The 24,086-nt window shown below is 33.8% G+C and overlaps 1 protein-coding gene across 1 annotated transcript in view; it reads left to right on the top strand.

Annotated features, from left to right (window-relative positions):
* LOC129218944 (ubinuclein-1-like) overlaps positions 1–24,086 on the top strand; it is a 225,001-nt gene that overhangs the window by 175,346 nt on the left and 25,569 nt on the right. The window contains 5 exon segments of the mRNA XM_054853264.1: positions 3,626–3,769; positions 3,845–3,886; positions 4,173–4,560; positions 4,602–5,648; positions 5,650–5,697. Coding sequence (XP_054709239.1) covers positions 3,626–3,769; positions 3,845–3,886; positions 4,173–4,560; positions 4,602–5,648; positions 5,650–5,697 — 1,669 coding nt within the window.

Below are 24,086 nucleotides of genomic sequence, written 5' to 3'. Positions count from 1 at the left end.
CCTCAGGTGATACATGTTCAGGGCCATCGCTAGGGACTTCAAATTACTAGCCAAATTTTAAGTCTTAGCCAAACACCAAAAGTATTAGCCAAATACTTTATTTCAATAAATATCAATGGTGAATTAAAAAAATTTTATAGAAAACTTCAGTCAGAAAACAAAGTAACATTTTTATAAAATATGCAATTCAAGTACTTATAATTTTAAGTATGCAGCATACAAAACATTTAATTACAATGCATAAGACATTGAGTTCCCAATTTGCATTCTTATTTTTCTTGCAGAATTTCTATTAATTTTGAAGATAAAGAGGAACCCCCTGTAGACATTTTAGAGAGATTTGCCATTTTCTAAATCCAAGTTTCTTTCCCTCAATTTACTATTAGCAGTGGTGAATGCTTAGCACGGACTCTGCCTCTTCATTTACCTAGTTGCTGTATTGTTCAAAATTTTTTATTTCAACTCTTCCTTCTCCTCAAAAAATCACACAGATCTAGGAAACGTCTCCTAATTAAAAAAAAAAAAGAAACTAATATCAAAGTGTTTGTTTGTCATGTGTCAAATGCTAAAGTGTTCAACCATGTTCTGAATTTTTGAAAATGAAATTGTGCTTAGGTGTTCATTCACTGGACAGTCTGGCCTATTTGTAAAATTCTTCAATAAATTCAGCATTTATTGCCCTAGTTAAAGCATTATTTAGACAAAAATGTCTGAGAAATTCATGGTTGAAGCTAGAAAAGTTCACAAACTGTATTCCAAAGTATGGAAACAAAAAAATGAAGAAAGAAAAAACCCACAACCATAACTATTCTGTGGATTAAATTTTATTCCATGGCAGCTGAACATTTAGACTTGTGGCCTGTACTATAGTGCCTAGAAAGAGTAGTGTGCCGACCGCCAGTTTTCCCCTCGATTTTTGAAGATTAACTTTCGGCAGTCTGCTAGAGGTCAGTAAGGTTAGGGAGCGCGCTACTTTTTACATTAGTTGATGCGGGATGTAGTTATTTCTCTGTTGTGCATTTATGTTGTTTTCCCGCATTTTGTAAAAAAATTATGAAAGAGTTTCAAAATATTTTAATGAATACATCAAAGTCGATTATTAAGAGAAAAACAGCTACACCTTGTTTTATACCAGCGTGCAAAAGTGGTTACGGATCAGGCAAAGAAAACGTTTCACTTTTCAAAGTTCACGAGGATGAGAAGAAACTTAAGAAATGGAACTCTTTTTATTTCTTATAAAAGTTTCAATGGTGTAGTCTGTGCCATACCCCTCCCCCCCCCCTTTCTCGGCACCCCTGCACAGCTGAGGATAAATTGCTCGAATCGTTGGTTTATATCGAGATGTTAGATAGCTTTTCTTATTGCAGATCTAAATATGCAGATTTAGCTCCCAAAAATTTTACGAAGCCCCACCGCACCCAAAAAAATTCCCCAATGACACTTAAATAGTTTTTAAAAAACTCTAAAAGTTTTGAGTTAAATCTGCACCCCCCCCCCCCCAGCTTTGCATCCTTGTCTTAGCTTTAGCTGCAGTTATTAAAATTAATTACTGGAACATTAACTTTCCGAGATGGCCAATGGATTTTGAAAATTGCAGATGGTTTCGCTATGGGTGTCCCCCCCCCCCCCCCGAGTGAACGTGCAACCCTTCCCCAAATTTTACGAAGCACCCCACCCCTCAGAAATGTTATCCCTGAAAAATGAGACTTTAATCTTTTTAAAGCACTCTTTGTAAAAATTTGAATGGCATAAACAGAGCCATACTTTTCCCCTTTGTTTTAGTAAAATAATTAGAATTAAATTGATGAATTGTTTACTTACCGAGATGGCCGACTGATTTTCTACATAACAAACAAATATGCTGATAGTTATTCTATAGATATTTCCCAAGAGTGATGGCACAAAGTACCCCCCCCCCCCCTCCCCCAGGGCCCGATTAAGATGTCGGGGCCCTAGGCCATATGCCTTTTAGGGGCCCCTGTGAAGTCAAGTCTTTCAATTTTAGCCATTGGAAAAAACAGTTTTAGCAATTGATTAAAAAAAAGGCATTTGGGGGCCCCCTAAAAAGTGGGGGCCCTATGTCACGACCTAGTTGGCGCTTTCAGTAATCAGGCCCTGCCCTCCCTTCCCACTCGACGTCCCCCCAGTAGTGCTTTTTCCCGGATAATGAGACTAAAATCATTTTGAAACATCTTCTATAAAACTTTCAATAATGTAGTCTCCACCATGAGCCATCACCCCCCCCCCCCCCCCGGCCTGGGGTCAGCACCCTTGCTTTAGCTATAATTATTAGGAAAAAATACTGAAACATTTATTTAACAAAATGACCACTGGCTATTCTATGCAAAAACTTTTGCTAGGAAAGCTCGGCCCAAGGGCGATAGCATCCCCCTCACATTTTTACGGACCCGCCCCCCCCCCCCCCCCAAAATGGTTTCCCTAAAATTGAGACTGAAATTCTTTTAAAATGGCTTCGTTTGAAATTTTCGCTAGTATAGTCTCCATAATGAGCCCTCCCCTCCACTTCCTCTTCTCCCGACGTCACCCCTGCTTTAGCTGTTATTTGAATAAATTACTGCAATATTTATTCACCAGTAGAATGCAAAACTTTAGCAAGAGGTACCCACCCCCAAAAGTCACGCTCCTCCCCCGCCCCTGCAATTTTAGCAAACACCTCGAAAATGCGACCTGAGACAAAATCCTATAAAAAGCAACTTCTAGATTTTTTTTTTAAATCTTAAAATAAATTCTAAATTTACTAACTTCTCTTCATTGTTCAAATTCAGGCTGAATATTTTAGCAAGTGATATTTTAATTTGCTGAAATAATTCAGAAGCTGTTTGAATTAGGAAATAAGAGACAAGCAGTTCTTCAAAAATCTTTTGACAAATTTACTATTCAGTTTCCTTTTTTCTTTCTACGCCAATTGCTTTAATGAAATATCTGGCAAAATAAAGTAAAATACGAAACAATTATTGCTAACAAACTAGTGCTAAAGTTTCAATAAATTATTTTAAAAAAAGTTGCTTTAAAAGCTTTTAGTGTACTATATTTATTAAAGAAGAGTTGTAATGTTTGTGCTGCTTTGAAAAATAAATGCCCCCTGGCACATATAGAACTTGTTCGAGAATCTATCTTTTACGCTGAAATAAGTTCGATCCAAAAAGCAAGGATGTTAAGCAGCGAAATTAGCATGTAATCGCCCATTTAAAATTAGTCTGATTGAGAAACATAGCGTGTTCCCTGGGCGCAGCCCCCATCTGCGTTTTCCATAGATCTGACCTCTCTTTTGGTTCTCTGATCAGCACATTACTCTTTCTAGGCACTATACCTGTGCTAAGTGGTTTTAATTGTAATGTTGAAAGATACTGGGATACATACTTTTTCCAAAGTATGTACATAAATACATGAGTTAAGTTGAAATAGCATTGATTGTATTGCGAAAAACTGAGTTTTTCGAGAAGACACTTAACATTTACACTATACTATATTTTCGTCTAATTGTTTGGTTTAAATCATCAATATTTTTTGGGTAATTTTTATTATACCTGTTAGAGTTTTATCACAAGAGACTATCAGGAATTATTAACTTTTTCAGAAATTAATTAAACCCTTTTGTGTGTAGGAAATACTTATGTGATGTTGTTAGAATCAAATTAAAATGCTATGAAGTATCAAAAACAAGGATTCAGTCTGCTGAAGAATATTTAAAGCATTTCTTAGAGGCTGAAGTAAAAAATTTGTGGCCACCTGGCTGGATGCAATCAAGGTACTTTTCTTTGAGTAGTGAAATATTATATTAAAGAAAAAAAGCATTATCTTTATAAATTCTTTTTAATTGCAGAATATTGTTTCGTGAAAGTAGAGCTGCTCATTTCTATATTACGTAAGTATGAGTGCTGCACTAGTTATTCAAGTTATGTTTTATTTTCAAGCATGTTTTGAAATGAGCATAATTTGTGCCTTAAGTACTAGATTTTGTCTGCAGTCCATAGTTATGTGATAATGTCATTTTGTCTGAATCTGTGTTCTGTTGCTTTATTATTTCTCTGGGTTTTTTTTTTTTTTTTTTTTGCTTAACAATGCTGCCTCTTAGGTAAATTATTTATATTTCATTAATTTTATGTATCAGGTCTGCCTGATAAGTTTACTGATGTTGAAATTTTTTACAGGAACCGGCCTAAGAAGCAAATACTTGTAACCAAGAAACTCACTACTCCAGCAGCACCTGTGATGCTCACAATGAAGCCTGCTGTATCTCTGTTGAACAATACTCTTCTATCTCAGGACTCGGACTTTGATCAAATGTTTCAAGAGAAATGTGTGCCTTTAATACCTTCTGTGGAAAATGCAATGGAAAGGAGAGAGAATGCAGATGTTCTTCATTCAAACAATGTTGTTTCGGCTGAAGAAAGTGCTGCTGAATTTGCTAAACTTTTTACCCTTCCAATCAAATCAAATGTGCCAGAGGATGCTTCTCCTACCAAAACTCAAGAAAGTGTTAACGTCCATGCGACAAAAGTAATTGTTGATCAACCACCTCCTAAAACACCTTCTCCTGTTATAAATGCTGACCAGAAAGTTTCTGAACCTGCTGGTAGCATCTAAACCTGTCACAACAAAAAAGTGAGAAGCATTCAAAGTCACAAAATAAGCAGTCTTATGCTTCTAAAATATCTGATTTCAATACGTATACAGAAGGATCTCTAGCATCTGATATGCTTGCTCGCATCATCTGTGCTAGTTTAGCTGACTTTCCTTATGCTGGTTCAAACAATATAGAAAATTCTGCAGCTAAAACTACTAGTGTTATTTCTGCTAATCCTAGTATTATTAAAGAATCACGAACTGTTAATTCGAAGTTCCCAAATGATGTGCTAACTAGTCCAAAACTGCTCGACAGTGTTAAACCACTAAATACAGAAGCACGAAAACCTAGTCAGGAAACTGGACTTCACAAATTTTCCAGCATTGGAATTAACATTGAATCTTTATTAAGTCCAAAGAGTCAGACCATAGCACGGCAAAGTGATGGAAATAATTTGATTAAAAACAAAGGTCTTCCTGAAGCAACAAACATTGTAAATTTAAAATTAAAAGATTCAATTGTTCCTCACTCTAAACAGTTTGCTGAAGCTTTTGAAAGGACTGCTGATACACCTCCAGTAAGCAAAAAACATTTGAAGAATCTTAATTACCATTCACAGAGCTTGGCTCTTTCTGCTAGTGCTTCCTCTCGGTTGTATAATACAAATGAGCATGTTAATGACTATCCTTCAAGCACTTCCCCACGATCAACATTAGACAATTCACAGAAGATGGCTTTTGATTTTGTAAAATATAACTCTTCTGTCACATCTCAGGGTAATGTTTCTGCACCATACAAAAAACGTTCTAAATATGCCCAAAGTGTTAAAGTAACTGAACAGTGGAATCATTTATATGATAGTGGTCTCTTAGAAGGAATGAAAGGATTTCCATTTCCAGTTAATTCACTGCCTACGCCACCGCCTGCACATTCTTCATCTCCACTTCGAACTGTTGCTCATTCTCAACACAATTCTTCAAGAACTAGTTCCCATATATCTCCTGGTTTACGAAGTCTCCATGAACCTAAAACTGATTCATCCAATCATAGTTCCCAGGCCCAATTCAAATATTTTATCTATTGCTGATGTTCAAAGACGACAGTCGTTGGTAAGGGTGTTTCAATTTTTTTTCTTGTCCAGTAATTTGCCTCATTTTGTATATGCTACCTACTGAAGTATAAATGTACCAGCCATAATTTTTTGGGTTGTCCACAGCAAAACATGAATATGTCATATTTTTTAGAGAAAAAAACACCTATTTTAGAAATAGCAACGAATTTCTATCCAGTTTGGTGGCATTTTCTTGTTATTAAATCAGCTTCAAAAGCAATTTAATGGGTGGATGTGCGTGTGTGGAGGGGGGGGGGGGGGGGGGTAAATCCGTTTGAAATAAGTTTCAGTTGTTTATTTTTTGCATTCCAGAACTAAGTAATGTCCAAGTTCTTTCCTAGTGTTTTAAAAAAGAGCAATCTATCCTACCTGCCTTCCTGTTCTCTTTTGATTAAGATATCAGAGTACCTTTCCTATTAGCCCCAGCTACACTAGTCGATTTATCAGTATTCATTTATTAGGCCCCAGTGGAGATCAAAGACACTTTTAAAGCTTTCAACTCCCTTGCTGGTTACATCCTCTTCTGGTAAGCTGTTCCAAGTGACTACAATCTTCTCAATTTGTAATATTTTATAATTTCAAAATTTGAATAGCCTAAAACAATGACTGACTCTTGTTATGCTTTCAGTTCAAAAATTTAACCTATTAACATTTTGATAAATTTAAACAATTGAATCATGTTCCAGCAGATTCTCTTTTGCTCGAGACTATACATATTAAGCCTTTTAAGTATATCATAATCTATGTTCTGATAGTGCCCTTACTAGCCTGGAAGCCCTCCATTGAGCCCTTTCTAATAAAGAACTATCTTTCTTGTGATCATGAGACTAAAACAGAAAAGTTTTCTCGTGAGCTTGCGCTGAAATAAAAAGGGTGTTTCTGAATGTTATGAGTGAGAATAATTTGATTTTTCAAGTTCTGACAAAAATGACTAATCAAAAACGAAATCAAAAACAAAAAAGTAGAGGATTAAAACTTCTAAGTTAATACGAACCTAGTTAATACATAACTTAGTTCAAGAGCTCATTAACTTCAATAAAATCTTCATCAAAAAGTATTTAATTGGATTAATCTCAATATTTTGTATCATTGGACTTTTAACTAGCTATGAATAAGTTAATACAAACCTAGTTTTAGTTAGAATACATAACTTAGTTCAAGAGCTCATTAACTTCAATAAAATCTTCATCAAAAAGTATTTATTTAATTGGATTAATTTCAATATTTTGTATCTATTGAAAGTGTGAATGCAGTGAAGTACCAGTTTTCTGTCATACTTTGAATGTGATCCCAGTAATAAATTTCACAAATGCAAAAATAGGGGGTGGTATTATATTGGCTTTCAACATTGGGGTGAGGGGGGGGGTAATATTTTGTGGAACATAGATTGAAAAAAATATATCCCTCCATTTTTTAAAATTGTATTCTACTTCAGGGTCGCGACAGATCAGGGAGATCAGGGTAAAGTCAGGGAACTTTATTAATCAGGGAAATATCAAGGAATTTTGAAAAAATAACGAAAAATGAGGGAAAATTGATTTTATGAAGAAAAATTTTTTTTTTGCTTTGCAAAATTAAGTACCCTAATTCTCTATGCATTTTCCGCCAATTATCTGTTCAAAAAAAAAAGAAATTAAAATTAATGAGGTGCGATTATACACTGCTGCATATTTGTGCATCTTTTTTCTTCAACATCAAAGCACCTTACTTATTAACCACAGGATGATTTTCCTATGATTGCTTTTGTGTTTGTAAAGTTGTTTATTTTACCTAGCTTGAAGTTTGCTTTCACGCTTTCAATACTACGTAAAATAAACAACCCTACAGGCAAAGAGGAAACCATCCTTAATGTATATTCAGTAAATTACCGCCCAATTAGCCAGGGCTAAAGCAGAAATACATGAAATACACCGCCAGCTCAGTCATTTCCAGCCGAGGACTGCAGTTTCGTACTTATTAGCACTCATCAGCCCGGCATAGGAAAGTGACCGAGCTGGAGATGGAAAACCTCAAAAGGAAGCCAAGAGTGTGAAACAAGATGGTAGCTAATATAGAAATAGCATGTCAGACGAGTGACCAAAGCAATGGTTCAGTTCAACTCGAAGATTGAACGCGAGGCAAGGTATATTCAGTAAGTTAATGCTTCCTTAACGCTTTAGCTCCTTTGCCTTTATTCCATTGTCTCGAAGTAACAAGGGTATTGTAATCAAGATATCAAGAAGAAATCTTTGTTTTTTGCATTAATACTGATAAAAGCTTAAAAGTTATTACTTCTTTGCATTTTTAATGTAATTGCTAAAATTGAACTTTGAATCAAAAAAACTTTGTTTTTTGCCATTGTACTATTTGCTGTCACCGCAGATTATAAAGGTTTTCTTTTCTTCAGGCTTAAATTATTCTTTTATTTTAAAACCAAGTTGTATTCTTTTATATATTTTGAAATTAACCAATTGCTTTTTTTCCCCCTTGCATTTCAAAGCTGTTTGTTACAAAAGCAAATTAAATTTTTTTTTCGATACATACTGAAATAATTTGATAGAGTTGTCTTGTGCACTTAAGTAAATATCTTTATTTTTTATTGTTAAAATGCTGTAATCATTCATTAAAACGTATGTTCTTGATTAGAGAAAAGCTTCCTATGAATGGATGTCAAAAGGTTTCATCTGTTTTGCATAAATATGTCAGTTAGTTATATAAGAATAACTACATTACTTCTATTATTTCACTATTACTTGTTATTCTTGCAACAGTTGTTATACTGTTTGAAAATTTAGTTCAAAATAATTCCAATTACTTTTTAATTCTACCATAAATACGCATATGTTTTTAAGAGTGATTTTAATAGTTTCTTAAAGTTCTTATGCTAAGTGGTTACTGGAAGTAAAGTATTTTTTTAAAAAAATTATGTAACTTGCCATATAGAAATTTTTTTTTTAAATAATAACTTTAGTTCAACAACTTTACACAACTTAAAAAGTTTAAAATACTGCATTTTATACAAACATACAATGGATTTCAAGTAGAGCAAAGAAAGGAAACCATTATCATTGGAAACCTAAATCAGGGAAATTTGATGAACCTAATCAGGGAAATGTCAGGGAACTTTTTTTCACAGTTCCTGTCGCTACCCTGTACTTTCAACAGATTGAAATTTTCTCACTCACGTTTCTCCTCTAATGCGAAACCTGAACATGTTACAGGGTTGCCAACCTTGGAGAAACAATTTGAGGAGCATCTGTGGTGATTTTGAGGAGCATTTTGAAATTTTGCGAGGCAGCTCAGTATTTTGCATAAAATTCTATGAAAAAACTAAAACCACTTATCTAAAATTGTTTTTGAGCTTTGGTATTCATTTTGAGCAATAACATAATGATAAAAAGCTTTAAACACTATGTCATGCTTGAAAAAGGCTCGGCTGGGAAGTGCCGAGCAAGATAACTCTTTTACTTTTACGGAGCTGCGGAGTTACGCTATTTTTGCGGAGCAAATCCGCTATATGCGGAGCAGTTGGCAACAATGATGAAAAGAAATAAGTGAAGCATTTTTCTGAAATGTTAATGTAATTGATCACAGAATATTTACTATAAAATATAAATGCTGCTGATTCTCGAGATTTCTGAACTGCTTATTGTGGTCATTTAGCAAAAACATTTTGAAAATACAGTGAGAAGCACCGTTTATACGTTTTTGAAGGGACTGTATGAAAAAAGCGTACAAATGAAAAAACATATAATTGGTTAATGTGTATTAAACTCTGCAGGGCCCAATTTAAAAAACGTATAATTGATAAAAACGTATAAAAGAGAAACGTATAAAAGGTGCTTCTCTGTATATGCAAAGAAAAAAAATTTCTTTTTTAAATGAAAGTTTAATTTATTTTTTCTTTTTGAATTTTAAAGAGAATTAGACATTGTTATTAATGTTTGGAAGTAAATTATTGTTTGCTAAATCAGTATATATACAATGCGCACAAAGATTACAAAAAATCAAATTTAAATTTAAAAAAAAATTAGTTTTGAAAGTAGTGCAATCACTTAATCCAGAAAAATCTGAAGCCAACTGAAAAAAAAATTGTCAAAGTATCAAATTCATCCTTAGAATTAGAACATTTATTTTTTTATTTTTATAACATTATGTATTGAATTAGGTTTGCATTTTGTGCCATTTTAATTTCGCGAAGTGTAAATAAAAATATTAAGTTTTTCCCTTTTTGAGTTTACCGTAATGGAGTAAACCCTATCACAGGGATGAGATTTTTCCGGCTTTTGCCGCAGTCCTGGCTCACTTGCTGGTTTCTAAATCATTTCTTCCTTTTCTTGCCTCTTTCAGGCCTAATAAAGCTCCTATTTTTATTAAAAATCTGAAAATTCCAATGTTTCTTAATTTTCAATCACCATTTTCTTATTCTTCCTATTTCACCCTCTCAATCTTCATTCTCTGCCTAAAAACATATGTTTAGGAAGTATGCCAATGACGGCAAACATGTGCCTTGTCGAAAATTGCATGCCTTGTTTGAGATTTATCTTTTTGCATCCTGCAAATATTTCAATCATTTTTAATGTTGGAAAGTTTTTACCATATGCTACCTTATATATCTGCTTATTTTATTCATTATTTCACAGGACCCCACGCTTTGGATTTCAAATTTCTAGCCAACAAATAAGCCAAATTTTTAGTTTGACTTGTGATTTTTTTAAGTAGATAATTTCAATCAAAAAACACGGTAATAATTTTATAAAATATACAATGCAAGTGCTTATATTTTAAATATGCAGTATACAGTTGAATAAACACTTAATGAATATGCATAAGACAAATGAGCACCCTTTTTTACTTTTACATAGTAAAGGAAGTAAAAAATTTTGCGGAACAGCTCAGTATTTTGCATAAAATGTGGCCAGATAGCACGTGCATGCATACGTAGGACGTATGGACATCCCAAACATCCATTTTGACAATTCCCGAGTTAATTACCACAAGTTTTCTCGTGACATCTGTATGTATGTACGCTAGGGTAGAGTTTCCCAAACTGTGGTCCGCGGACCAATTCCATAACGCTATCGGGCTAAAACGTTAAATATAATTGAGATTGAAGGACCAGTAACGATATTTTAATTCAAAAAGGAAACACATTTATGAAGAATAAAAAAGTTCTTGCTGTAGTATATGCAGGATGCAGCAGTCCTCCCCCCTCGGAACATGACATATTACACGTTAATTAATTTTATGTGCATGACTTAACACACTTTAACTAGGCTAACAGTGTTTTGTTCGCTAACTTCAAAAATTCATTTTTTGTATTAAACTTGTAAAAAATTTGGTGATAGCATTTTTATTCCTTATTAAATTTCAAATAGAATTTTACTTCCATAGCTCAAAATAATAATGTAAGAAATGAAAACCAGATGAACTCTGAAAAATATACAAAACAATAAATAAAATTTAAAAGGATTCTTGCTGAGGCACAAGTTTTTTCTTGAGTAGAAAGAAGTCAGGAACTTTTTGCTGTTGGTGAAGAGGATGAAATAGGAGTGGAGGGATAAATGCTGGAGAGCGACGGTTGGTGAAATCGTTAGATGTAGCTTTTGAAATCCAATTGCATCCGCTTCTGTAACACTCTCTCATTCCCGGTAGCAGAAACTGCGAGACGCGAGACGTGCGTCGCAGATTTTCCCGCGGCCTGCAGATAATTTTACCGAAGAACAAAAAGAAAGAAAAAATAAATAAATAAATAAAAGGGGAAAAAAAGAAATGCAGCTTGGGAAAAGATCGTTTGGAGATCGCTTTTTGAGCGATGGATGGTTCAGCATTTCAGCTAGAAACATAGTCGCCATATTTGGTCATTCACAAAATCGAAGTAGAAAAGTGCAAAAATTTTCAAAAACAAAGATGAATTGGATGTTTTATTTTTCTGCCAAGAAATGAAAATAACTTAAAATTTACAGCAAATCAATCGTTTTTTTATTTTTATTTTTTAAAATAATTTTCTTGAGGAATGAAAAGTTTTATGTGAAAATTACACCTTATCCTCATTGGCTTTGGTCGCAAAAGTGCTGAAGCTTCAACTTAAGTTTAGTCTCATGAGGATTTTTATTTTTAAAATATTTTTTTGCAACAAATTCAGAAATTCATATCTTAATTTTTAGCGTAGTCGCCATGTTTGGTCATTCCCAAGATGTTGGTACGCAAGACTCATGAAGTGCCTACGTTTTCAAAACGGAATTGGATGTTGATTGCAATGCAAACTGTTGAAAATTATGCAAAATATGCCTTTTTTTTTTTTTTGGTAATCCTTAATTATTGTTTTTAAAATTGCAAAATTTTATCTTCAGAATATTATCTTTTCTTCATTGCTTTAGAGGCTAATGTGCTAAAAACTATTTCACCTAAATTGTAGTTTTTTAAGAATTTTGAATTTATTACTACTTTTATGTAACAAATTCAAATATCTATTTATAACCATGAATTTTTCGCGTAGACGCCAAGTTTGGTCATTCGCAAGCTGGAAATAAACGATACTATTACTTACCTAAGTTTCCAAAAACAGAATTGGATGTTTACCTCAACACAAACTATTGAAGATAACATAAAGTGTTCAATAAATCATGTTTTTTTTTCTTTGCACAGTTGTGTTTGATCCTCATTGATTTGAAGGCTTTGCTATAAGCTGAATATTTCATCTAAAATGCAGTTTCCTGCAAACTTCTCATTTACTAATTTAAAAAATTTAAAAACCTATTTCAACACAAATTTTCCATATTAAAATTAATATATCTTGAATAATTGGTTTTCATAGTGTGTAGAGTTCTATTTATTTTTATGAAAGTAGTGAAAGCTGCTGCCCCCCCCCCCCCCCCCTTATTGCTTTAAAACTCAGCGACAGTGGTGGCCACTAAGTTTTTCGGGTCTAGTGGCCACTGGCCAGTTGGAAAATTGTCCAAGTCTTGGCCTTCACATAGGACTTGTGTATTTTATGAAAACTTAAAATAAAACTAATAATAATGCTGCAGATTATTTTCAACTACCGAAAATAGTGTCGCAGACTGGCTACAGAGTTTCTGCTACTGGGCTCTCATTTTTATAAGCTATGCCATTCTACTGCTTAGACATTAATACCTTTTCGTAGACTATTTTCAACCCTTCTTATACTTTATTTTTATTATTTTTTTTATGAAGCATGCCACACCCATTCAAAAATGTTTATCCTATTCCATCCGTATTAATTTAAGCCAACATCATTTTTCAAATCTAGTATTAATGCTTATCAGACTTACCAAAGATATAGCTCTTGAAGATCTTATTAAATTCAAATTTATTTTAATTATACTGTGCTATTTTATTATGACAGACATCTAAATATAGGAAATTAAAGATGCTTATATTCTCAAACCATGACATAGTGTTAAAACTTTATCAATTTAAAAATATTCATTTTTATGCTGGTGTTTAAAATGACCATCAAAGCTCAAAAAGTTTTATATTGGGTTTAGTGTTTTAATGATTTTTATAGAACATACCCAGCTTCTCCACAAAATTTCAAAATGCTCCTCAAATTGTTTCTCCAAGGTTAGCTACACTGATAGTCATTTTGTTACTATGGTGTTCATCTGGTGATTCAGCTTGTATTAAGTGTTTAATTATATGGAAGTTTTATAGCATTAGATGTCATATTATAAAGTTTTAATTTCACCTGATTGGTGGGCTATAGGATATTGAAAGTAGTAAATGGAATTGATATATCTGTTAAAATCTTAAATAATTGCAAGCTTATTTTATTTGTTAGCATTTCTACTAGTAAAAAAACATTTATCTATTAATATTTAAAAGACAGTATAGTATCAATATAATTTCGCGTAATGTAAAATATATATATATATATATATATATGTTCAAATTTTAAGTCTCGCAATTTTTCCTCTTTTTTGACTACGGGTACGGGCTATTTTTATCCCTGAAAAAAAAAGCGTAAAAATATATCAGGAAAAAAAAATTTAACTGTGAAATCATTTTTTTAAAATCTCGCCGGAGGGAGCGAATTTAGTAATTTTTTCGGAGGGGGTTCGCGGAGGTCTGAACTTTTGGGAACCTCTGCGTTAGGGTGTCCCCCCTCCCCCCAAAAAAAGCAAAGTCGATGTCTCAAGTCGCGCACCCTCTTATATTTTTCCGTTTAGGTCAAAACAATTGCAAAAAAAGTTTCATTTAATGTAAACGGCAACCCGTGCCAACTTGCGCCTGAAGGTGTATACTAGGCCGAATGGATTTTTTTTCCTCAGGAAGTTTGAAATTTCATATTGATAAAACGTTGCCCCTATAGTCCCACTTATACCGTTAAAATATTTAAGTGTCCAGCAGAAGGCCTTTCATTTTTATAAAATTATGAGTTATATTTTAAGAAGAAAAATATCAACAGTAAACTCAGTAATTAGAGCTAAATAGAAATTTTTGCTCCCTTGCAATTTTTAAGATAGAATCAAAATCTGGATTTTTTCAAGTTTAAGTTAAATTTTTCATTTTAAATATACTATTTTTTTTTTACTATTCATTTGCAAATTTGATTTGAAAATGTGTTCGCTAATGATTTTTGAACTTGATGTTTTATTGAAATGTATATGTAGTTTTTTGAAGATAAATCGAAAAATTCCATTTTTTGAAGAAAATCATAAATTTTTGGCCTCCTGATGGACGCCTAATTATTTTTTAATTTGGATAAAGATTTTTGTGGTACGTGTGGGATTATAGGGGCAATGTTTTATTAAAATGATATTTCAAATTTCCAAAAAATTTTTATTTTATTGGGCCTATTACACAGGCTGATTTACACTTTTTAGGTACAAGTCGGCACAGGTTGTTGTTTAAATTTTATGAATCTTTTTTTACAATTATTTTCACCTAAAAGGAAAAATATTAGAAGGTGTACGACTAAAAACATAGACTTTGAGACACCCTAATGGTATGTATCTCAATAACTCAAAAACGGTTTGCCATAGAAAGTTGAAATTTGGTATGTAGACTCCTAGTGGGATCTAGTTTTGCACCTCCCCTTCATGCCCGAATAAAAAGTTTTACATGCTCAGTTTTTTTATTTTTTGATAACAAAAATATTTGGATTTGTCATATAGCATTAATCAGACAAAAAATTTAATAGCTTTATATCTGAATTAGGAATTATTTTTCAATATAAAACAGAAATAAAAATTTAAAAAAACAGTTCATAATAATAAGTCATCATTAAAATTACCAATACTGAATTAAAAAATTATAATAATTGCTTGCCCAGCGGGGCATGTAAGGATAACAGATTCTTCCTCAATCGGAATTTTTACATGCCCCGGGCATGTCGGGCAATATAATTTTCGAGCCCTGTGAGGCACACATCAGCCCTTTTTTATCTTTGTATAAATTTCTCAGAAGTTTCTTTTTCCCAGATCAGAATGTCTTTCACCCAATTCACAAATTTATCATATTTGGTGCAATGGCCCTGGTTCAAAAATATTTTTATTTCTTAAATTTATTTTAGAAAAAATGCAAAAGGTAATTTAAAAAATGTTACGACTCCCACCATCTAGAATTTAAAAAAATGAGACTCAGGGCCGGATTTAGAAGTATGGAGGCCCCGGGGCAATGAAGGAGTGGAGGCTCCTAATCAGGGTTTAAAAAGATCATCATTTTCGAAAATATCCGATATTTTGATATACCGTCAAACCCCGCTATAACGAACCCTCAACGGACTGACTTGAGAGATAGCTATAACCGGGGGTTCGCTACATCCGATTTTCCAAAAAAACAGTCAAAATTCGGTAATATTTAACAATAATAATCATCATAATTGCACAATGACTTAATTAGTAGTTAGCAGGGATGAGATTTTTCTGGCTTTTGCCGGAATTCCGGCTTTTTCTGTTGGCTTTTAAAACCTTTCCTCCTTTTTTTGCCTCTTTCAAGCCTTATTTTTCTCAAAAATCGGAAAAAAATACGATTTTTTAAAATTTTCGGTTTTTAATTTCTTACTTGTTCTATTTTTTCGCCTTGAATCTTCGTCCTCCGCGATATCTGCCAAAAACGTACGTTTTGGAATCATGCCAACGACGTCAAACACGTGCTGCGCCGAAAGTTGCATGCCTCGTTTGAGATTTCAATCTTTTTGCATCCTGAAAGTATTTCAATTATTTTTATTGTTGGGTGGTTTTTTACTCTTTTCTACCTTATATCCGCTTATTTTATTCATCATTTCAATAATATTTTTATTTCTTTAATTTATTTTAGAAAAAATGCAAAACTCAATCAAAAAATGTGGCTTAGCACCCACAGTCTCGATTTTTTTTTAAAACTTGGCATGGCTGCTTTTTTTTTTTGTGTATTTAAGAAAGTGTAAAAAATATTTATGGTGAATCTCAAATGGTTTAGGTTTTACAACCTGTTAAAAGTTTTGAGATTTCATGATTAAATGAGGCAGCTGCAAGTTGTTCTTTTTATTCCAAAATTGTATTAGGAAGTTTTCAAAAACAAATTTTAGGTTCCAATGCAAGGAAAAAGATAACCAATCGTTTATATACATATATATTTATTTATTTTGAATTCTTACTATGAAAAGTATGTTCTACCACATAAAGAAATTTGAGATTTTTCTCTCTGTTGTAAATTTTTACTTTACAAATATCTAATTTTAAAATTTATGTTCTCACTCGTTTAACACTATAAACTCAAATGTTTTTAATGAAAAAAATGTATTTTTCTCTAAAAAATATGAAAAGTTGACACTATTGTGTGATGCAGTCAAGATTGAACTCTGGCTCCCCCAACCCTTTGTTCAAGGACTCGGGTTAGAAATTGTTGCCTCTTTTCAAAATTTAGATTTATTTAGGAATAAACACTCTTGCAAAGAAATGGTACAATGCAGCAAATTGTACAAAATTATTACTCATATTTAATTAAATACGTATTACCTTTAAAACTGGTAAATTAGCCATTTTTTTGTTGAATTTTTGGATATCATGGCTTCCAGGTTCTATTTTGATGCGTTTCTGGATATCATCCCTTTCACGAAATTTTTTTGGATATCATCCCTTTTACGTAATTTTTTGGATTTCCTCCTTTTTGCTCTCTGACCACTCTCATCCCTGAGTTAGGGTAATAAAATGAAGTTTTAGAAATAACTAGTAACTATATTTTACTCAATAATAAGCAAATTAAAATTTTACCTTTTTTTTTTATTTATCAGTAGCATGGAAGAAAGACGTTATTTTCGGTTGAAAATTTTTGGATTTTATATACATATCATTAATTTTTTTTCTCAACTACTGCAAAAGAATCCACAATATGTTTGTCAATGTTTTCAGTCGCAAAAAAATTGTTCAAAATATTTACAACTGCTTTTGCAGCAGAAATGGACCCAAGATTTTTTGTTTGATTTATAAACTTGAGAGAGTTTCTTCACGTTCTTAAAGCACCTGGGTTTATTCAATTTTCCAATAACCATCAACTTTCGTTTTTCAGAGCCAGTCATGTTAGCACAAATAAGTGGTTATCCGTGTGTTGGAGTGTTTTCCGCCAACACATTTTTCACCTTTTAACTTCAATGTTTGATTTGGAGTCAGCTTATAAAATAAGCCCACTTCGTCGGCGTTAAAAATATCCTTTTCGTCGTAATCTCGAATGATGTCCGGCCACACATTTTGCATCCAATCCTTCACATCAGAAGAGCACACACTTGCAGCTTCACCCACAACTTTTCCACTCGTTATGTTGTGCCGTTTCTTGAATCTATCCAACCACCCGTTAGAACAGACAAACCCTTTTTCATTAAAATGTTTGGCAAATTCATTTGCCTTTGCCTGCACCCGTTATCGGTACATTTCTGTTCCTCTGCAGAGTGAACCACTTAAATAACGCTTCGTCTACATTTTCCCTTTCTGCTTTTCGCATTTTTTCACAGCTGTTTATGTTTCTTTCATAGGCAGAAACAATTGCATCACGGTTCTGCCAAATAGTGGCTACAGTAGATTTTGAGAGTGAAAATTTTTTGCAAAGTGAGGATTGGGTTTCGCCACTTTCTAATTTGCGAATTAATTGCACATTTTCTTCAACAGAAAATGCTTTGCCTTTATTTCCACTGGCCATGATGATTTCTACCTAGTTCACACGATTATCGGCAGTGGAAATTAAACTAAAAATCAGAGCAAACGCACGAGTGACCAATAATCTCGTCCTCTGACTAAAACTAGTTGAGAAAATTGAGGGAGCTTGAAAATCGGCTCGCCTCCCCCCCCCCCCCCCCCATGAAGAAGCAGCTGCTCTTGCAAGGAACAATAAAGGAAGAATGTGGTTTGAACTAGAGATTTCCTAGAAAAAGGGTTGAGAATTGTAGAAGATGGAGTTTGCTGAGAGAACAATTTCTAATGAATTTCATTTGGGCATGTGCAAAGAACAACTTGAAAAATCAGACATTTTAGGATCGTTATAGCCGATTTTTTTCGTGTTTCTGGATCGTTATAAGCATATGGAATTGTATTGATGAAATAGGGCTTCAGTTCGGGCCAATTGAAAGGTTCGCTACAACCGGGAGATCGCTATATCCCGGGTTCGCTATAGAGGGGTTCGACTGTATATCCGAATGTTTTGATAGGTATGTAAATATCTGATATTTTGGACCCTTGAAAGTTAGTATAGTTTGTAAAAATTTTATTGTGAGGAGGCCCCGGTAGAGGCCCTTTGTAGCGGAGGCCCCGGGGCAGTAGCCCCGCCTGCCCTCCCCTAAATCCGGCCCTGATAAGACTTGGCATGACTATCTTTTTATGTATTTAAGAAAAAGTTTTAAATATTTATGGTGAATCTTGAATGGTTTAGGCTTTATAGTCTTAAACTTTTAGGTTTCATGATTAAATGAGGTAACTGCAAGTTGTTCTTTTGATCAGTGGTGGATTGGTTAAAGAAATCGGCCCTGGCATAAAGGGATGTCGCGGCCCTATAGCTTCTATAGATACTAATTTTTACAAAAATGATTGGGAAACGATGTCACTTAAATATGAGGAAATTATTCAAAAAAATTAAATACTTTCTTTTAAACAAAATTTAACAGATGGCATTCTTTTCTGTGTTTTAATGGTGAACAATTGATACAAGATAAGCTAAATCTTTGTTTGTAAAAAAAAAAAAAAAAAAAAAAGGTGATTGTAATAATCTATTTTAAGTATTTTTAAGTGAATGGTGCTGTATTGATTATTTCCGTAATGTTATCTTCTAACATTACTTCAGTTAGAATAGGGAGGAGAGGGGTGTGTGCGAGCCCTTAATTTTTTGAAACACATGTATCAATACAGAGAGAGATAGGGAGTTCTTGCGTATGGGAGTTATTAAATAATTGTAAGTTTAACATTGAGTCAGAAATATGGTGTCCTGGGGTGTCTCCCCCAGAAAAATTTTCAAATTGTAGTCCCTAAAACGCAATTTTAGATGATTTCTGGTGATGTTAGGGAGGGCGAAGGTTCGAGGGTCCTCTTCTGGTAATTTTTTGGAACTGAAACTCCGAACTTGCATTTATATATTATCTTTAATTAAGTCAGGAAGATGAGGTCCGGGAAATTTTCAAAATATTAGCTCCGAAAACGCAGTTTTAAAAGATTTTGGGTGATGCTAGGGAAAGGAGAGATTCGAGCATCATCCACCAAGAATTTTTTTGAAATTGAAATCTTAAAAAGGTAATTGTAAGCCTTTTTTTTTTTTTTTTTGATAAAAACTAGGACATTGACATTTATTCATAAGTTAAGGTCCAAAAACAAAACTTTTACCGACCTTCGATGATTTTAGGAGGAGGAGTTAGGGCGAGGCTCTACTTGGAATTAAAAGCATTAAAAAACATTAAAAACGAGATTTCTGACGTGCTTTACAGATGATAACGAAGGGGGAGGGGGGACTTTCTTTGAAATTTTTCGATGCTGTTTATTCGAAAATGGAGTTACAAACGATCTTTCATAGTGTTACTAAGAAGAGAGGATCGAGGGCTTTCACCCGGTAGACAATCGAAACTTCGGAAAGAGAAATTAGAGGGGTAATATTTAATGTGGAAAGATGAGGTTAGTGGACAATGGAGTATATAAAACAGTCTGGTGTACCTGTGAGTCCATGACACCATGACATGGACTTCTACGTGATACAGAATCTGAAAGTGAGAAACGAAGTAGATCGATTGGGAAAGGACTATGGCCAGTTACAAAAATTGCTTGGTGTGTAGTGTTTAGATTTAAATTTGAGGTTTTAATTTAATTTTTGGGAATAGGTCAAAAAATCTTCTATCATGATGTTATGGGAAAAATGGGGATTTGGGGGTTTCCTTTTTTTTTTTTTTTTGAGATTGAAGTCCAAAAAAGGTAATTTTAGACAATCTTTGATGATATTATGGAAAGGAGATGCTTAAGGGATCTCCGAAATTTTTTCGACACTGATTTCTGACGCTCTTTAATGATAGGATGGGGACATTTCTAGGTCGATTATGGCGAAAATTCTCTCCTCGAAGTTTTTCAAAACCGAAATTCCAAATACGCTTTTGTAATCCATCTTTAATGACATTAAACTAAGGAATGGGGTTTGGGAGTTTTTCCCAGGAATTCCTTAAAAAGCTAAGTTTCAAAAATGCACTTTAGGAAAGCTTTGGTGACTAGAAAGGAAGATATAAGCTCTTTTGGATCAATCTCTTCCCCCCTTTTGGCTACATCCCAATCTTTTATTTATTTTATTGATAAAAAATATGAAACACCCTAGTTAGAAACGCACATTTAGGAGGTCTTGACTTAAATAATCTTTATAATACAGAATTTTGGATGCTCTAAATTGTATTTTGGATGCTCTAAATTGTGTTTTAAAAATGCATTTTCTGTTAAAGCCTTATTGAAAAAAAACATTTTGTCAGTTTTATCGCAATTGTTATGAACTACAATTCATAACAATAGTGAATTGCCATTCATAAGTAAGGTAAATGTGAATTGCAATTCATAGATGAAATTGGAAAATGGACAAAAGTATTTTAACTTTTAAATATACTGCCCTTGTTTTTCTGTTTTTTATTGCATTGCTAAAATGAAATTGGCAGCCCCATTTCTGAAAAACCGGGCTGGTGTAGCACATCCACAGCCCCCTTAGCGACGGCCTTGCACACTCCATCCGTGGGCCCATGCGTAAAGAGGGATTGAAGCTAGAGAATTTACGTAGCGGTATTTACATTTTACTATTTGTAGACAGGGCAACTGATCGGCCCAAAACATGACCAGCCCACCGGGCAAATGCCCAGTTGCCCGCCGGGTGTATCCGCCACTGCTTTTGATCCTGGAATAGTATTATAAAGTGTTAAAAAAAATTTTGAGTTCCAATGCGAGGCAAAATAATAAACAATCATTTATTGCCCAGTGGCAGGAACGCCACGACACGCGACATTGTCACTGACAATGAACTCTATCACAGACTCTTCTTTCCGCACTAAAACAAAAAAAAAAGTTGACAGCAAAACAAAAACGTCCTTAACTGTCGGACTTGCGCAAACATCGGCATTATGCATGAACTGGGGACGCGGGGGACATGATGCATGTGTTGGCAAGGAGGCTTAGAAAAGTAGGAACTAATAGTAGAGGATCAAATGGTCTTATTTTAGCTTCCATGTGATTTTTGTGATACAATTATGGGAATTAATTTTTTCTGAAATGTTTTGGTCCAAAGAGAATGAATTTGGATGTTGCCACTCTCAAATGGTGTGGGGAGGGGGGAGGATTCTTGGATACAAATATGAGAGAAGGAGCAAGGGGGCGATTTTTGTGATACAATTATGGGAGATATATTTTCTGAAAGGTGTTGGCAAAAAGGAGAAATTATTTTGATGTTACCAGTCTCCAAAATGGTGCATGGGGGACACAGGGAATTTCTGCAATACAATTATGCAGCGGGGGGTGGAAGGGGCATGAAGGTGTTTTTTTTTTTTTTTTGATACCATTATGGGAGTCGGTTATAGATGGAATTTAGATCATGCCAGTCTTGAAAATGGTGCAAGGAGACACGGGGGGGGGGGGGTAATTATGCAGGGGAGGGCGTCATGGAGGTGATTTTTGTGATACAATTATGGGAGTTAGTTTTTCTGAAAAGTATTGGTCAAGGAGAAAGAATTTGGATGTTGCCAGTCTCGAAAATGGTACAAGTAGGCAGCGATGGGGGGGGGGGGGGGTAATTTTGTCATACAATTATGCAGGGGGCTATGGAGGTGCTTTTTTTTTTTTTTTGAGCAATCACGATTGCTTATTGTTCTCACTTGACTGTCCTTGACGTTACGGTTCCTTTTTCAGCTTGGACCAGGGCTGCAGCACCACCGTCCACCGGCGGCGGCGCGGCTGGTCCTGAGCACTGTCCACCGGAATCCACTTTTGCTGGGCCGTGGCGTCCATGTCCTACACACGCATTGTCATATACACTCCCCTACGTGCGCACGCCTTTACACACATACACACGCCTACGTGCACACACGTAAGCCTACACACACAACTATACACACGTAACCACCCAGGAGGAGGGACATGCTTGGGGGGGGGGGGGGGAGCCGTTTCCAGAAACAATAACTCTTATCAGTAGGGTCTTGTCGCAACTCGTGATTGCGAAAAACATAATTTGAATTCAAAGTTTCGGAATTCAAATTAAAATTAATTGGGGGAAGTAGGTCACAGTTTTTTTTTTTTTTTTTTTTTTTTTTTTTTACACTTACTAATAGTATTATGCTGTAAAAGTTTTAGCTTCTTACTCAAATTTTAAGAGTGTGCTCAATGACCCCTTAATTTAACATTACCCGTATCATAGAAAATACCACAAATTGAGAAATATTTAATTTCTCCAGCTGTTTTTTTTATAAATAATTATTTTATTGCAATGTATACGCATATACATTGCAATATTAGCATGTACATTGCAATTAACTTTTTTTGAGTGTTTTTAACGATAACTGTATGTGGTTCTCCAGGGAAACTAAAGACGCTCTAAATTTTTATCAATAGATATATTTCAAACAAATCTAAAGAAGTTCTTCTGCCCTTATATAGAAGTTTAGTAAGACCTCATTTGGAGTATGCTGTTCAGTTTTGGTCTCCTTATCTTAAGATATTAATGTATTGGAAAGGGTTCAAAGGCGGGCTACAAGGCTAAAAATGTACAGTCTTGAGCAAAGAAGAGACCGAGGAGACATGATTCAGTTGTTTAAATTTATTAAAATGAAAGGTGTTACAGGGCTGAAGTTTAGCACTGAAAACCGGATAAAGGGTCATTGTTTTAAGCTATTTAAATCTCAGGCTAACAGGGATATTAGGAAAAATTATTATTATCAGGGGTCTGTCCAGGATTTTTCACAGGGTCCGTTTTTTGTGAAAAATCAAGTAATTTTGTGAAAAAAGAATTAATTTTGTGAAAAATCAAAAAATTTCGCAAAAAAAAAAAAAATTGTTAAAACGAAATTTTAGAATATAAAGATGGCACAAACTGCATCAATTAAACTTAAAGTTGAGTGTTTTCCTCTTTTATGGCGAGAAAATCATTCTGGATTTTTTTTTCTTATATTTGGCGGGGGGGGGGGGGGCATCGCTCTTTCAAGTATCAATATTTATCTACCATTCTGCATTATGTTAAATTTTATACTAAATATATTTCTGTACAATATTTAAAATAATTGTAACAAAAATATAAATAAATAAAACAAAATTCAGAATAGGGTTCAGCATTCAACTTTTTGACCCAAGACACTCTTAAAAAGCACAGAATTTCGTTTAAAACTTATAAATTCCGTGATTTTAACAAAAATAAAAAGATATTTCAATTGTTTACCGCTTAACAAAGCGTAATAATCATCAAAAATTCGAAAAATCGGATTCCCATAGCGGATGCAAAGAGATCGCAATTCTCAAAGTGAAGGCATCAAAAGTATAAAAACGGCTTGTAAAAGAAATATTTTTGATAAAGTTATTTTAAAATTGCATTTTAGAGTCCTATGATAACATATCATTAATATCTGTGGACACAGTTGACCCCCCCCCCCCCCCCCCAAAAAAAATAATAAAATAAAATAAACCATCTATTCAGCATTTTAATTTTTGACTCATAACAGAAAATGGAATTTTGCTTTAAAAACTTGAAATGAGAGTTCTAACAGAAATAAAGAGACTTTTCATTTATTTGAATCCTAATAAAGCGAAGTTAGCTTGAAAAAAGAACAAAATATGATTCTCATATCGGATGTTAAAAGATTGCATTTTTCAAAATGTAGATATCTAAAGAAAAAAAAAAGGTAATTAAAAGAGTTTATTTAAAGTTAATCATCCTTGTTAGCATCGAAAAATCAAAATCCATATAATTTTCTCCCAAAATAACAATTAA

Source organism: Uloborus diversus, chromosome 3, assembly GCF_026930045.1.
Source record: "Uloborus diversus isolate 005 chromosome 3, Udiv.v.3.1, whole genome shotgun sequence".
NCBI classification, from domain to species: Eukaryota; Metazoa; Arthropoda; class Arachnida; order Araneae; family Uloboridae; genus Uloborus; species Uloborus diversus.
Note: the sequence above shows the minus strand (reverse complement) of the source record. Positions and strands in the feature narration are given on the sequence as shown.